Below are 15,329 nucleotides of genomic sequence, written 5' to 3'. Positions count from 1 at the left end.
CAAATTTACTGGCGCTTCTGGCCAAGAGGACAGAGCGATAGATGGGAAACAGGAATTAAGATGACGTGTGGTGTCACAACATTATAACAAGTTAGCGTAATTCAGACAGATGTCATCAGACCGGCTGGCACTGGTTTAATTAGGGTGAGCAACTCAAGCTCTGGAGTACTGAGTCAGAAATGGAGCTAAAATAAGACCACATTCCAACCACAAGGAAAAAATCCCACCATCTACTTTAGAGTGCTTGAAAGGTTGGAAATACAAAACATTTTTGGACGTTTTATTTCAGATAAACTTCACCTAAATCCTACCTAAAGAAGTCCTAAAAGTAGATAACAAGAACCAAATCAAACAACTAGGGTTGCTCATTTATTTGTTGAGGAAAACGATACAATATTACATACAGCATCTGGGAGTGGCAAAGGTAGAAGGTTCAAAGGAGGGAATCTACCAACAACTCAAGAGGTGAAAAGCTGTATTGTACAGTGGAACGGGCTAAAATATCTCAAAACAAATGTGTGCAAGACGAATAAACATTTGGCTCCGATATCAGAACTTGATATCAGATCTGATTGTTGTTGCTTGTTTATTTATCTGTTGAAGAGAATCATCAAAATTCTGTAAAGCTTTTGGAGATTCTCTTTAACAAATAACTAAAAAGCAAATCTACTACTTTTCTCTGATTTGTTTGATTTGGTTCTCTTTATTTGCTTTTAGTAGATAGACTTGTGAAAATCTGATAAAGTTTTAGGTCAAATTTACAGATTAACGGCTTTCAGAGATGCCCAAACCACCAAGGTTAAACCAGTTTGTTTCCAAACCCAGAGAGCAAACATACTGGTACTCTTTACGTTAAATTACCTTTCATTTTCTATATTTTTATTTTCTATATAAAGTCAAATAGCTTCAGTACTCTGTGTTAAATGATCCCAATGCTGGTTTTGGCAGCAAACACACATTTTCTTTCACAACTGTTTATGTGAATGTTGATTAAATAATAAAAAATATATATATACTGTACACTATTGACAGTAACAGCTTACCAAAGTCATTTAATTACTGCATTTTATAAAGCGTAAACAACAAAGCCAACCTAAGGTGAATGTGTTGGACCAATGTCAGAATTTCAACTGATGTCAAGAAATCAAGGTTGTTCAAAGGTTGTTTTCCAATTATACACATTCATAAATTAACATTTGCTACTAGTGAGAGATGAACCTGATAGCAAAGCACATTAAACATCACATTACACCATTTTTTGAAGCTGATTATAGAATTTTAGCTCATTCCACTGGAACCAGTGGAATTGGCTAAAATATCTTCAAATCAAGGTGTCGAGGACTTAAACACTTGACGCTTTCTTCAATGTTCTTTAATATCAAGTGGATGGACATAATGTGACGCAACTTTATGTATTGTAATTGTGCAATGCAATGTAACTTTGTGCTGTTTAATGTAATGTAACGTAATGTGATTTTGTGTTGTCCAATGTAATGTAATTTTCTTCGTGTAATATAATGTAATTTTGTGTAATATGTAATTTAGTGCAATGTAGTGTAATATAATGTAATTGTAAGTAACGTTATGTAGTGTAATGTAATGAGAGCTCAGTCATCACCAGCTTTAACGGTCCCTCTGCGTGAGTAATCGCAGCTAATGTTCAGTGAAGCGGCTAAAATTAGCCAAGCCAGTGGAAACTTCGGCAAAAACGTCGTGGAAAACGTCCTTCCCCACGACTGGAAACTACAGAGCCCGTTTAGTACAAAAACAGCGACATACGCTATAAAAATCTGGGGAAAACTGTTAACTCGTACCTGTTGCGTCCTCTCCGCCGGGCTCCTCATTATCGCCTGCCGAAAGCTGTTGTCCACATAAGACGCCATTCTGTAGGTTTGCCAAAAAGAAATCCGAGAAAAAGTCTATTAAACCGATTTCCACTCTCAGAGCATTTCTTCCACAGTAGCTAAAGCTCTCGACTTGCTCTGTAAATAAGTGGAGCCAGAAAAACTCCCGCAGTTCCTCAAAAACAGCAAAAAACTGTTTATATGTAACTGAATGTTTGAGTGAGAGAAGCTAGGCCGCGTTGGGAGCCTCGGGCTCAATTTGAACTCCCTGCCTGAAGGCAGAGGGGGCGTCCCCGCATCCAGCAGCGCAGCACACCGGGCTACTCCTCCGCACTTGTAACGGTTTCTGAACGTTTTCCGAACGTCCACATCCAAATTAACAGGAGCTGGAGCTTCTAACGCTTCTTCTGTTGCTACGGTTTCTTCTGCTGGTTCGCCGGTAAAGCCCAGGTCCCGTTTTCCCGCATTGTTTTGTCGCCAGACTCGCCCAACAGCCAAAAACCGCACCGATACCCCACCGCTAGCCCCGGATCCGCGGGGGAATCCGCGCCGCTGAGGCAGTAAACACGCTTCTGTGAGGCCGGTCGGTCAGTCAGGTTCTGCCCGTGTCTAAAAGACCCAAACCCGCCAACAGTTCCCTCTTAAAGCGTCTAAAGAGCCGCGCAGTGGACAGGCGCTGACCGCGGGCCGGACCGGTGGATAACCGCCCGCTCTGTAACACCGCTGGGCGAGACTGGAGCCAGTCAGCGGCCTGATTCAGGAGAAACATAGAGAGAGAGAAGGGAGGGGGGGACTGGAGGCTGGAGAAGCGGGCAGTTCCTCCCCTCTAGTGGTGAGTAAATTAATTTACACTCAAACTCACTCTCTAATCATAAATTTACCTCAGCAGTGCTATTCTAATCATGAATTTACCTCAGCATTGCTGTATTAATTGTAAATTTACCTTAGCACTGCTACTCTAATTGTGAATTTACCTCAACAGTGCTGTTCTAATCATGAATTTACCTCAGCAGTGCTATTCTATTCATTAATTTACCTCAGCAGTGTTGTTCTAATCGAACATTTACCTCAGCAGTGTTGTTCTAATCGAACATTTACCTCAGCAGTGTTGTTCTAATCGATCATTTACCTCAGCAGTTCTGTTCTTATCATGAATTTACCTCAGCAGTGCTATTATAACTACACATTTACCTCCACAGTGCTATTCTAATCATGAATTTCGGTCAGCAATGCTGTTCCAATCATGAGTTTACCTCAGTAGTTCTATTGTAATCATGAGTTTATATCAACAGTGCTGTTCTAACTATAAATTTATCTCAGCAGAACACTTATACTCATGAATTTACCTCAGCAGTGCTGTTCTACTTGTGAATTTTAACTCAGCATTGTTATTTTAATCATGAATTTACATCAGCAGTACTGTTCTGATCATAAATTTCCCTCAGCAGTGCTGTTCTGATCATAAAGTTATTCAGCAGTGCTGTTCTAATCATACATTTACATCAGCAGTGCTGTTCTAATCATACATTTATCTCAGCAGTGCTATTCTAATAATAATTTACTTTAGCAGGGCTGTTCTTATCATGAATTTACTCCAGCAGTGCTCTACTGATCATTCATTTACATCAGCAGTGCTGTTCTAATGATACATTTACTTTAGCAGCACTGTTCTAATGAAACAGCAGTGATAATCTAGTCACAGGTAAATGGAAACATTTGAAGTAAATTAGTCACTGTCAGTATAAAGTTTTCACTTTGTTCTTGAACTGAACTATATTAGTTTTAGAGTTCTGTTCTCTTTTAAACACAGTATCCTCTAGTTCTCTCTGCTGTCTGATTATTATTTTATATTTTATTATTTTGCCGGTTGTTCATTCTGGTCCAGTCATACATGTTTAAATGTAAAAGTGTGTATATAAGAGATGCACAGAGAAAACTCCGCCCCCAGAGCAGGGAGGAGTTTCATTTTCACAGAAGCAGGACGAAGACGGACTGAAGAACTTCTAGACGAGTCTCAGTAAAGGTAGGCCTATCAGCACTCGTTTTATGTCCAACGTAGCTGTAGTTTCCAGCATCTTAGTGATTCTAAGCTTCAGTATGAGGCAGATTTTCACACTCAGAAAGAACAGACAGTCTTATACTAAATAAAGCAACACCTGTAAAGACAAGGAAATGTACCTGCTCAGGTAGATGTAGGTGGTTCTTATAGAAACAGAAACAGTATGTGTATGTGTGTAAGTGTGTACTCCAGTTTAAAGATGGATATGTAAAGTTGGGAAATGTAAAAGCCGGTCAGATTTCACAGTTTGATGTGGAGAGTTGTTGTAATTCAGTTTTAGATACCTAGTTACATGACACAGAAGTTTAAAATCTGAGGAATGCTGTTTGACCAGAAGATGGTGGCACTGTTTTGGGTTTCTGGAAGATTTAAATATTGCAGGCTCTAATATCCAGAGTGGTTCATTGTGAGACTTATCTGTAATTATCTAACTTTTTATAGATTCTAACTTGTTTTCATCTATAATAATACTTTCTGAATAATACAACTTCACCCTACAGTAGGGGTGGGGATATTTTAGATTATTTTTTTGTTACACCACTTGGCAATATAACAAAACACTGAAAAATATATTATATTAATTTAAAAAACATACTATTGCAGCAAACATGACTGTTATTTAGTTTTAAACATTCGCTAGAAACAACAAAAATCTCTAATCTAATAAAAAAAAAATGTACCACAGTACTAAAGTGCAGAATATTCAGTAGAAGCATATGAACTTACGAAGATACAATATTACTACAACAGCAGCACAGAGATGTAGGTAGCGCTACATGATGTAAACAGTGTTTTTCAATAAGCTTCTTGTGCACTTATAAATTAATCCCTCATTTTAAATATCAGGGCTCTCCCGAATCTACTAATGAGGTATGGAGGTACTTTGAGACTGAATAACGATGTAAAAAGCGATTTATCTGCGTCAGTGGATGCCCTGAAGTGCCCGTTGTAAAGAGTGCTGGGCAAAAAGCACAAAATCACTGGATCTTGAAAAACTATGGGAGAGCGGAGGAGGGCTATTCAACAAAGGTTAGTACTCTTTATCATGTTATCTCTTTATCATTAAGTAGTTAGTTTGTTAGAGGTGTTATGAGAGTAGGTGCTCTTTAAAGAGCTCTGTCTTCAGGAGTTTCTTAAAGATAGCATGGGATGCTCCTGATCTGGTGGTAAAAGGTAGTTTGTTCCATCTTTGAGAAACTTTATATGAAAACAAGCTCGATTGCTTTTGAATGTTTGCCAATGCAAGGTGACGTTTACTGGAGCCGGTAAGTGTTACCATATTCAAATGTTAAAAAAAGTCTTCAGAATATAAATGTTTACAGCAAAACCTACATTAATGCCACACCACCATACTCACAATGACACTGTGCATTCTGTGTTTCATAATTCTGTTTACATTCTGTTAATATCATGGGTTGTACATATATGGGTACAATATATGGGAGTTTACACCTATATTTAAATTATATATTATGATATATTCTTTGCAGACTTGCTCGTTGTAATCTCACCAAGAAGTCCTGTGAAATGCTCTGCTCTGTTCTGCAATCAGTAAACTCCTCCTTAAAAGAGCTGGAACTCAGTCACAATAACCTGCAGGATTTAGGAGTGATGCTGCTGATGAGTCCACACTGTAAACTACAGATGCTCAGGTGAGTTGTCTGTAAATTCACTCAACAAAATTTAAAACTTAAATTACTGTGTACTGTTTCAGATATTTTTTTATTCTTTCACATAATTTTAATGTGTCCAAACCACAAAATATACTTGCTAACTGTATTCAGATATCCTGTTGTAGACAATTTAAACTTGGGAGCATCTCAAAGACAAACTTTTGTATTATGACCAGACTGTACCAAAATTCAAGTTAAAAGTTAAAAGCACCCCAGAAAAGAGCAACTTTCACCTGGGCTAGGACAAGGTGAGACAGGTGCTGATTTAAAAACACAGGTTTATTGTAAACACAGATCCCTAAGGGATTAGTGTACAGAGTACAGCAGGTAAACAATAGGGCAGCAGTAAATAGCAACATACCAGAACTTAGTGAGCCAGAAGCAGGGTTCGTACATGGGTAAAAAATCAGTAATAAAAGGGATAAGAGAGTAGTCAAAGAGGAAGCAAGGTAAGTATGAGCAGATCCACAACAAAATGAAAGGGCTAGGCAAGAGATATACTTGGCAGGGAACAAAGGAAACAGATAACTAGTACACACAGGTGTGAGCAATTAGAAATTGGCAATCAGAAAGGTAGAGTCATGTGATCAGTAGAGTCATTGTAGTCCATAGACAGGGATTGCTGGGAAATAGAGTCTTTCGGGGAAACATTGTCCTGAGCAGGCAGAATGAAAGCATCAGGTCTGCAAGTACAACAGTACAACCTTACATTGAGCACATGTGGAACAGGAGGAAACAAATGTGTTTACATCCTTTTTCATAGATTCCCACCAGTAACAAGAGGAAATTAGCTGCAGAGTATGGGACTCCCCCGGGTGACCAGATTACAATGACACATGGCAATCACAGAACTGCGGGGGAACGTATAACTTGCTGGGTGGAGTACTCTTAGGAGCAGTTCGATGAGAATATGCCTGTTGAATTTGCTCATTGAACTCCCACTGAATCACTGCTACAGTGACTGATGGGGAAAGGATATGATCAGGTAGAGAACTCTCCTCCTCTTCGGAGAAGACACAGGCCAAAGCATGAGATTTTGTGTTGCGACTATCAGGGCAAAAAGTAATGGGACACGAGAAAAGAAAAGGTACCAACAGGCTTAAGGAGAGTTCAGGTGTTTAGCAGATTTCAAGTACTTAAGGTTTTTGTGGTCAGTAAAAACCACAAAGGAATGCGTGGCACCCACTAGCCAATGACGCCATTCTTCAAGGGCGAGCTTGACAGCGAAAAGCTCTCTGTCACCAATACCATAATTACATTCGTCGGGAGACAATTTGCTGGAGAAGAAAGCCACGGGGTACAGCTTGGGGTACAGCTCCAACCCCAGTTTCTTAGGCATCTACTACAATTACAAAGGGAAGATCAGGATTAGGATGTTTAAGGATGGGAGCCTTGGTAAATGCCTGTTTAGGTACATCGAATGCAGCTTGAGCGGAATCAGATTACACTAATTTCTTAGGGGCACCCTTCAATAATGCGGACAGAGGAGACACAATGGAGCCAAAGTTACAAATAAAACGTCAGTAAAAATTTGCAAAGCCTAGAAAACATTGGAGGTCATTAACCGTGCTAGGAGGGGGCCAACTAGTTACTGCGGACAGCTTGTCATCACTCATAAGAACGCCGGAGGAACTAATGACATAACCCAGAAAAGAAACCCTGTCCAAATAAAACTCGCATTTTTCCACCTTAGGGAACAGATTATTGTAAAGGAGTCTTGATGTACGTGGTGTACGTGGACAACATGGGTAACAAAATGTGAGTAGACCAGGATATCATCAATAAATACTATCAAAAAACGACCCAACATGTCACGGAATCCGTCATTCATAAACGCTTGGAAAACTGAAGGGGCGTTGGAAAGGCCGTAACTCATGACGAGATATTCGTAGTGGCCACAAGTGGTGGTAAAGGCAGTCTCATCTCCTTCCTTAATATGCACAAGGTTAAAGGCACTACAAAGATCTAACTTAGTAAAATAGGACGCAACCCTAAGCTGTTCAAGGGCTACTGGGATAAGGGGCAAAGGATAAGCATACTTCTTAGTGATGTCATTGGGATCATGGTAATCAATGCAATGTTTGTGATCTTCGTCCTTCTTTTTAACAAAAAAGAATACTGATCCGACAGGAGATTTAGACGAGCGGATATAACCTTGAGCTAGGGCTTCGGTGATATAATCATCCATGGCTTTCTCTTCCTTGCGAGTGAAGGGGTAAACATGAGATTTAGGCAGAGTAGCACCTTCAATGAGATCGATAGCACAATCATAGGGACGGTGAGGTGAGCTTCGTGGCCTTAACAGGGCTAAAGACCTCTTACAGGTCAGAGTACTTGGGAGGAATGACTACAGAGGTTTAAGATACGGGACTGTGTACAGTAGTACAAAAACTTAATTAGGAATTAGACAGTTTTCTAAGCAATACAGGGACCAGGAAACTAATTCACGGGAATCCCAAATGATAACTGGGTTGTGATGTGCTACACAGGGCTAACCAAGGTCCAAGAGGATATCAGATTGGGGTAAAACAAAAAAGGAAGTCGTTCCTATGAAGGGAGCAAACTTGGAGATTACGGGGGAGTGTATGATATGTGATGGGAACATGACCAAGGGGTTTTCCGTCCAGCACCTGTGCATGAAGAAGCATTTCTGTGGCAACCCCTAGCTGCTGGACCAGTTCAGACAGGATGAAGTCCCCTTTGGCTCAGGAGTTGATCTTGGCTGAAACACGGAGAGAGATGAGAGGAGACAATGACCTCCAAAGAGAGAGCTCGAGAAATGTCCTGTCCCGGGCATCCCGGGTTTTTTTTTCCAGAAAGTGAGGAAATGTCCTGGTTTTCAAATTAACTTCATTGGACCAGAGAGCAGTAGATAGCGTGACCCTTCCGGTGCAGTCTCACAGTAAGAGCACACACACAATGCTCCACAACAAAATAAAAGGGCTAGGCAAGAGAGAAAACTAGGAGCAGAAATAGGTCAGTGACAAGAAATCAAGAGAGCAAGGAAATATGTCATAACAAAGCAAGGAAAACTAGGTAATACTTGGCAGGGAACAAAGGGAACAGAGGACTATTTATAGGGGTACACACAGGTGTGAGCAATCAGAAGAAAGGCGAGGCCGAACGTTGCAGACTGCCTGCTCGGGACAATGTTTCCCCTAAATACTCTATTTCTTAGCAATCCCTGTCTACAGACTACAATGACTCTACTGATCACATGTGAAATAATTTTATGGGTGTTTACATCTATAATTAAATTTTTTATAATATAATATATTATGATATATTATTTGCAGACTTGCTGATTGTCATCTCACCAAGAAGTCCTGTGAAATGCTCTGCTCTGCTCTACAATCAGTAAACTCCTCCCTGATAGAGCTGGACCTCAGACGCAATAACCTGCAGGATTCAGGAGTGCATCTGCTCTCTGATGGACTAAAGAGTTCACACTGTAAACTAGAGATGCTGAGGTGAGTTTTTTTTTGTAAATTTACTCAACAAGATGCAAAACACCATTTTTTTTAAACCACCCTCAGAAATCACAAGTTAACAACATCCTAGATAGGATATGTCCTAGATAGGACATAAATGCTTCACAAAGTATTTGTTTTTTTGATACTTTTAAGTTACTACATTATTCCATATGTGTTCCTCCATAGTCTTATTTCAGTATTAATTTACAAAAAATAAAAACATTACATAATGTGTGTCTAAACCTTTGACTTGGTACTGCATAATATATTTAACCAGCATTAGAACAAATTGTGTTTCCTTAAGGTTTGTTATACCATATTCAAATGTTGGAAATTTTTCAGAAAATGCATGTGTACAGCAACACCCACATATGTGCAACACCCCCACCATCCTCAAAATGACATTGTATATTCTGTTTTATCATTCAGTGTTAACTTTAGGGATTGTGCAGATTTTATGTGTGAAATAAATAAATTAGTTTTTACACCTATAATGAAAGTATATAATATATTATGATATATTTTTTGCTGTCTTGCTCATTGTGATCTCACCAATATGTCCTGTGAAACAATCGGCTCTACTCTACGATCAGTAAACTGCTCCCTGACAGATCTGGACCTCAGTAACAATGACCTGCAGGATTCAGGAGTGAAGCTGCTCTCTGCTGGACTGAAGAGTTCACACTGTAAACTAGAAATGCTCATGTGAGTTTTCTGTACATTTACTTAACAAAATGCAAATGCACCCCTTGCTTAGATAACAGCTTTGTACATCTTGATATTTTCTCAGACAGCTTGACTTTCAGTTAACAGCTGTGATGAACTTGACAAGAGATATTTAGTTTAGTATTTCTTGCCCTGTTAATGTGTTCATCAGTTGTGTTATGAAGAGGTACTGTCCTAATCCATATTATGGCAAGAACTACTCAACTAAGTAAATAAAAGAAATACTTTTAGAAATGAAGGTCAGTCAATCCAAAAATGTTCAAGAACTTTGAAAGTATCCTCAAGTGCACTCATAAAGACCACCAAAACTGTTATGATGGATCTGGCTCACATCTTGGCTTAGATGACAGCTTAGCACATTTTTGCATTTTCTCAGTAAGCTTTATGAGGTAGAGTCACCACTAATGGCTTTCAGTTAACAGCTGTGCTGAACATCTCAAGAATTATTTAATGGTATTTCTTGTCTCTTAATGTGTTTGAGAGCATCAGTTATTGTGAAAAGGTACAGTTGGTATACAGTGAAAAGCCATATTTGAGTAAAGAAAAAAATACTTTAAGAAATGAAGGTCAGTCAATACAAAAATGTCAAAAACTTTGAAAGTATACTCAAGTACAGTCGCAAAGACCATCAAAAGTGTTATGATGGAACTGGCTCTCATCAGGACCACTTTAGGAAAGGATTTAATCAGAGTTACCATATACCATATAATATAATTAACCAGCATTCAAACAAATTGTGTTTCCTTTAAGGTTTGTTTTACTAAAAGTAATGTTGAAAATTCTCATGTTATTACATGTTTAGAACAACACCTAGATAAATGTTACACCCCCACCGTCCTCACAATGACACTGTACATTCTCTGTTTCATCATTTTATGTTAACATTAGGGATTGTACAGTTTGAAAGTGTAAAATAAATATATTAATGTCTACACCTACACTGAAATTATATAATATATAATATATTCTTTGCAGACTTTCTTATTGTTATCTCACCAATGTGTCCTGTGAAGCACTCTGCTCTGCTCTACAATCAGTAAACTCCTCCCTGATAGATCTGGACCTCAGTAACAATGACCTGCAGGATTCTGGAGTGAAGCTGCTCTCTGTTGGACTGAAGAGTTCACACTGTAAACTAAAGATACTCAGGTGAATTGTCTTTAAATTGACTTAACAAAAGGCAAAACATGGATTTCATTTACACTCTTTTGCAAAAGGTTTTCAATGTGGCTGGTTCTTGGCATGTTCTCCTCCACCAGTCTTAAATACTGCTTTTGGATAACTTTATGCCACTCCTGGTGCAAAAAAAAAACAAGCAGTTCAGCTTGGTTTGATTGCTGGTGTTTATCTATCTTCCTTTTGATTATATTTTAGAGGTTTTAAATTTGGTAAAATCAAAGAAACTCATCATTTTTAAGTGGTCTCATTTTTTTCCAAAGCTGTATATAATTAAATGAATATTTTTATTAATTTATCTGAATGAGATTTGCAAAGTTACGTAACTGATTATTTAAAAAGAATGTGTATATATTGTTTATATATTTAATAGTATTTGGTGCATCGGTGTTTTTCTTTACTTTTGTTTCATTCTCTTTTATTTAAGTAGTAAAAAATCTGTAGGTGATTGTCTCACAATTTGTCGATTGTGCTTTTTGTTCTGCAGCTGATTTTGGTTTGTATGTATTTTATATGTCTATTTGTCATTCTTTTATGCAGATTGTCTAGCTGTGTGATTAAAGAAGAAGGCTGTTCTTTTCTGGCTGCAGCTCTTAAGCCAGACTCATCCCAACTGAGAGAACTGGATCTTATCTATAATTACCCAGCAGAGTCTGGAGTGAAGGTGTTGTCTGATTTACTGGAGGATCCACAATGTAAACTGGAGAAACTGGGGTGAGTTGAGGTCTTATTTCCCATGACAAGATAATTTTATTTTCATTAACAAATTTAATAACTCATGTCAGGCAGACTGTCTGAGGTTTGTTTGAGACAGGAATGCTTATGGAGTGTTTAAAGCATGTTGAAATGATGCCCAGCATCAGGGGGATTAGCGAGTGCTGAAGTGTATATTGTGGTTGGCAACTTTCTCCACAGCGTAGAGAGCTTCATGGAATTGGTTTTCTTGGCTGAGCATCTGTGTCCAAATTTTACATCACCAAGTGCAATGCAAAGCTTTTGATGCAGTGGTGTAAAGCACACCACCCTTGGACTCTATAGTAGTGCAGACATATTCTCCTGAGTGACAAAGAACATTTCTCCATCTGGAAATTCGATGGATGGGTCTGGGTTTGGAGGTTTATAGGGAAACAGTACTTATCTGAGTGCATTGTGCATTCGGTGGAGGGGGGATTATGGTGTGGGATTGGTTTTCAATTTTCAAACTACAGTTAGTGGGTTATGTGGATAAAATCATGTGTTTTTAGAGTAGCCACTCTAAACTCAGACATTTATCCTGTCAGAAACTTAGAAAGTCTTGAGGAATTTCTAAAGGGTAGTGAGGGACACTCCTGATCTGGTAGTGGAAGATAGTTTGTTCCACCTTTGGGGAGCTCTGCATGAGAACAGTTTGGATTGCTTTGTGTGAATGTTGAGTGAAGTTTGGTTGGATGGATTGGCTTGTTGTTACCACCAGATAATTAGTCTGAGAGGCACTATGACATCTGTGTAGAGAATTGAAACCCCATAGAAGTCATTAATGACCACCTAAGAGTTCCTTAATGTAAATAAGAGTAAGAATGTTCTTCACCAACATTTTGTGTCTGTGTGTGATTAGGTTGGGGTATGAATGGAAACAGGGTGAAACCAAAATAAAGAAATGTAAGTGTCTCTCTCACACACACCTATGTATACAAATTAAAACAGTCTCTCCTTTACACTCACTCTTGTCTTTTTCTTTCACACGCTTTCACACTCACTCTTACACAATCTTTCTTTCGCACACCCTCACACACTCACATTCTGTATCTTTTTCATGCACTGACTCTCACATGTACTTACACTCACTTACAGTTGCATCATACATCCTCAGCGGCAGGTGGCAGATATATGGTCTTTTTGTTTCATCTGTCCACAGTATATTTAGCCAGTAATGCTGTGGAACATCCAGGTGCTCTTTTGCAAACTTCAAACTTGCAGCAATGTTTATTTTTGGACAGAAGTGGCTTCCTCCGTGGTGTCCTCCAATGAAATCCATTCTTGTTTAATGTCTTTCTTATTGTAGATTTGTCAACAAACATACTAGCATGTGCCAGAGATTTTTGTAAGTTTTCAGCTGACACTCTAGGGTTCTTCCTTACCTCATTGATCATTCTGCGCCGTGCTCTTGCAGTCATCTTTACAGGACGACCTGGCCTAGGGAGAGCAGCAACAGTCCTGTCTGTCCTGAACAGCATCGCTGGGTGTGGAGAGTCTGACTGCATTCTGTTACTTTGCCGTTGAGTTGCGAGGGAGCCGTTTAGACATGAATGGCTGTGTATTGAGTTATTTTAAGGACACAGCAAATTTACACTGTTATACAAGCTCTACACTGACTACATTGCATTGTGTCTTCAGTGCTGTCCTGAAATACTGAAATATTTATAAAGATCTAAGGGGTGTTGTCACGGCCTCGCTCTGTTCCCCTGTGTTTCTCCTGTAATTTTCCGTCACGTGTTTCTAATTTGTAGCTCCGCTCCTTCCCCAGGTGTTCAGTGTTTCATGTTCCTATATATAGTACACTTTAGTCCATGTTTATCCGTCAGTCTTTGCACCTTCCTACGTTGTCTGTCTCGTCACGTCTTAGCTATTGTTTTGCCACGTTTCGTTATCGCTCTTCTCTACGTTTCTAGTTGTTTGTTTAGTTTATATTATTTGTTTATATCTCTTGTTTATTCCCATTTCTTGTTTTGTATATTATTTACGTATTTATCCCTGTATATATCCCTATACCTGTTTTGTTATTATCTGTTTCACATTTTCCCAGTTTGTTTGTTTATGTAAATATTTATTTGTTATTCCCTTATTTGTTTATTTGTTATTTATTAAAGTCTTGTTCTTACCCGCATATAAATCCGCCTCCCGCCTGCTCCATCGTTACAGGTGTACTCACTTTTGTGAGATACTTTATGTGTTTTTTTTACATTTTAATCTGTTTTTAGTATGTTGTGGGATTGTGTACAGCAGTGGAATACCTAAAATCACCACAAGGTGGGAGTCAAATATAGCATATTGATATGGTGATGTGTATGTGTGTGTATATTGTGTGTAAGTGTATTTATACATGTGTTTATCTATTTTTTTTACTGGTCCACATGTTTTTTAAGCTTTGTTTTTTTTGTACAAATGTAGATAATTACAAAATTAAAAGAAAAATGACATGAAAATGAATTTTATTTTGAATTATGTCTGTGTATGTTTGCATATTTGTACAGTGTACTGGTGTCATGAATGGGTCATAGTGTATAGGAATCTCAGTGCAATACTGTATGTTTATGTGTTTATTCCACAAAATTAAATAAGTCAGAAATATAAAAAATTAACATTAATTTCATTTTAAGTGGAAGTAATCTATACCTTGAGATCTTGAGATGCCTATTAAGAAATATTCTTTAGTCAGCAACTTCACTGACCTTACCTTTCACCTTGTTGATGTCTGGTTATTTGAGGGGGGTGCACTTTCTGACAGGGTTATCAAATTCGGCACATCACCTGTTTTTCTCACTTTTCGCTCTTCTGCAGTACACCTCTTTGGTAGAAACAGGGACAGCAGTTTAGGGGGAATAGGCCAACCTTTACACAGCGACTTGCTCAAGATTTTGCGTGGTAATCCTCAGAAAATCTGTGTTGACCTGAAAGAGGGTGAAATAAGAGAAGAGTGAGAGAAAAAAAGAGAAGAACTATTTCTGTCTGTAATGTATGTCTGGAAAAAAAAAATTAAATCAAAGTCCTTAATGGCGGTACAAATGTACAGATCTTACACTGCCATCCTAAAAGCAGCCGCCTAAAATAGGTTTACAGTGTTACCATATAAAGAGTAAAAAGTGTGAACGGTTTCTGGTGGACTCTAATGGTTCCCTGTGGGATCTAATGGTCGCAGGTGGGTTCTATAGTCACCGGTAAACTTTGCCATCGCTGATGTACTCTAAAACAGCGTTTCTCAACCTTTTTTCCATCATGGCACCCTTTAAAAGTATGCAAAATTTCAAGGCACCCCAATTTGCAATGTATTAAAAACAAATACTATGCATTAATCAGCAAACACACACAATGTGTGTGTAGTAGGGCTGGGAACAGACGGGTTTTAAATAAATAAATATATAAACAGTCCATTGGCGCCACCTGCTGGAATCCTGTGTAATGGCTAGTAGGAAATAAATTAAGGAAGAATCGATCTGCAGAGATTTATTTTTTATTATTATTAGATATATATATATATTTTTTCTTTTATGTACATTAGTGGAATACCAATAGGGTAAGTGGGTTTTAAAAGAATTTTCTAATAATAAAAACTTAATTTCTGGCGCCATATCAGGCCAGCACCTAATAAGGGTTCACTTCCGGTATGGGGAAACAAAGGGGG

General features: G+C 38.5%; 1 protein-coding gene across 6 annotated transcripts in view; it reads right to left on the bottom strand.

Annotated features, from left to right (window-relative positions):
* Window positions 1-2,606, bottom strand: part of rapgef2a (Rap guanine nucleotide exchange factor 2a) — a 107,943-nt gene extending 105,337 nt beyond the window's left edge. For 4 of the 6 annotated variants that reach the window (XM_022681772.2, XM_022681775.2, XM_022681773.2 and 1 more), the window contains exon 1: window positions 1,815-2,603. In XM_022681772.2, the coding sequence (XP_022537493.2) occupies window positions 1,815-1,883 (69 nt within the window). In that variant the 5' untranslated portion in view covers window positions 1,884-2,603. Of the gene's footprint in view, window positions 1-1,814 lie in introns of all 6 variants that reach the window. The other 2 variants (XM_022681778.2, XM_022681774.2) reach the window with 2 other exon arrangements.
* Window positions 2,607-15,329: the final 12,723 nt, after the last annotated feature.

This window comes from Astyanax mexicanus, chromosome 25, assembly GCF_023375975.1.
Source record: "Astyanax mexicanus isolate ESR-SI-001 chromosome 25, AstMex3_surface, whole genome shotgun sequence".
In the NCBI taxonomy this organism is placed as follows: domain Eukaryota; kingdom Metazoa; phylum Chordata; class Actinopteri; order Characiformes; family Acestrorhamphidae; genus Astyanax; species Astyanax mexicanus.
Note: the sequence above shows the minus strand (reverse complement) of the source record. Positions and strands in the feature narration are given on the sequence as shown.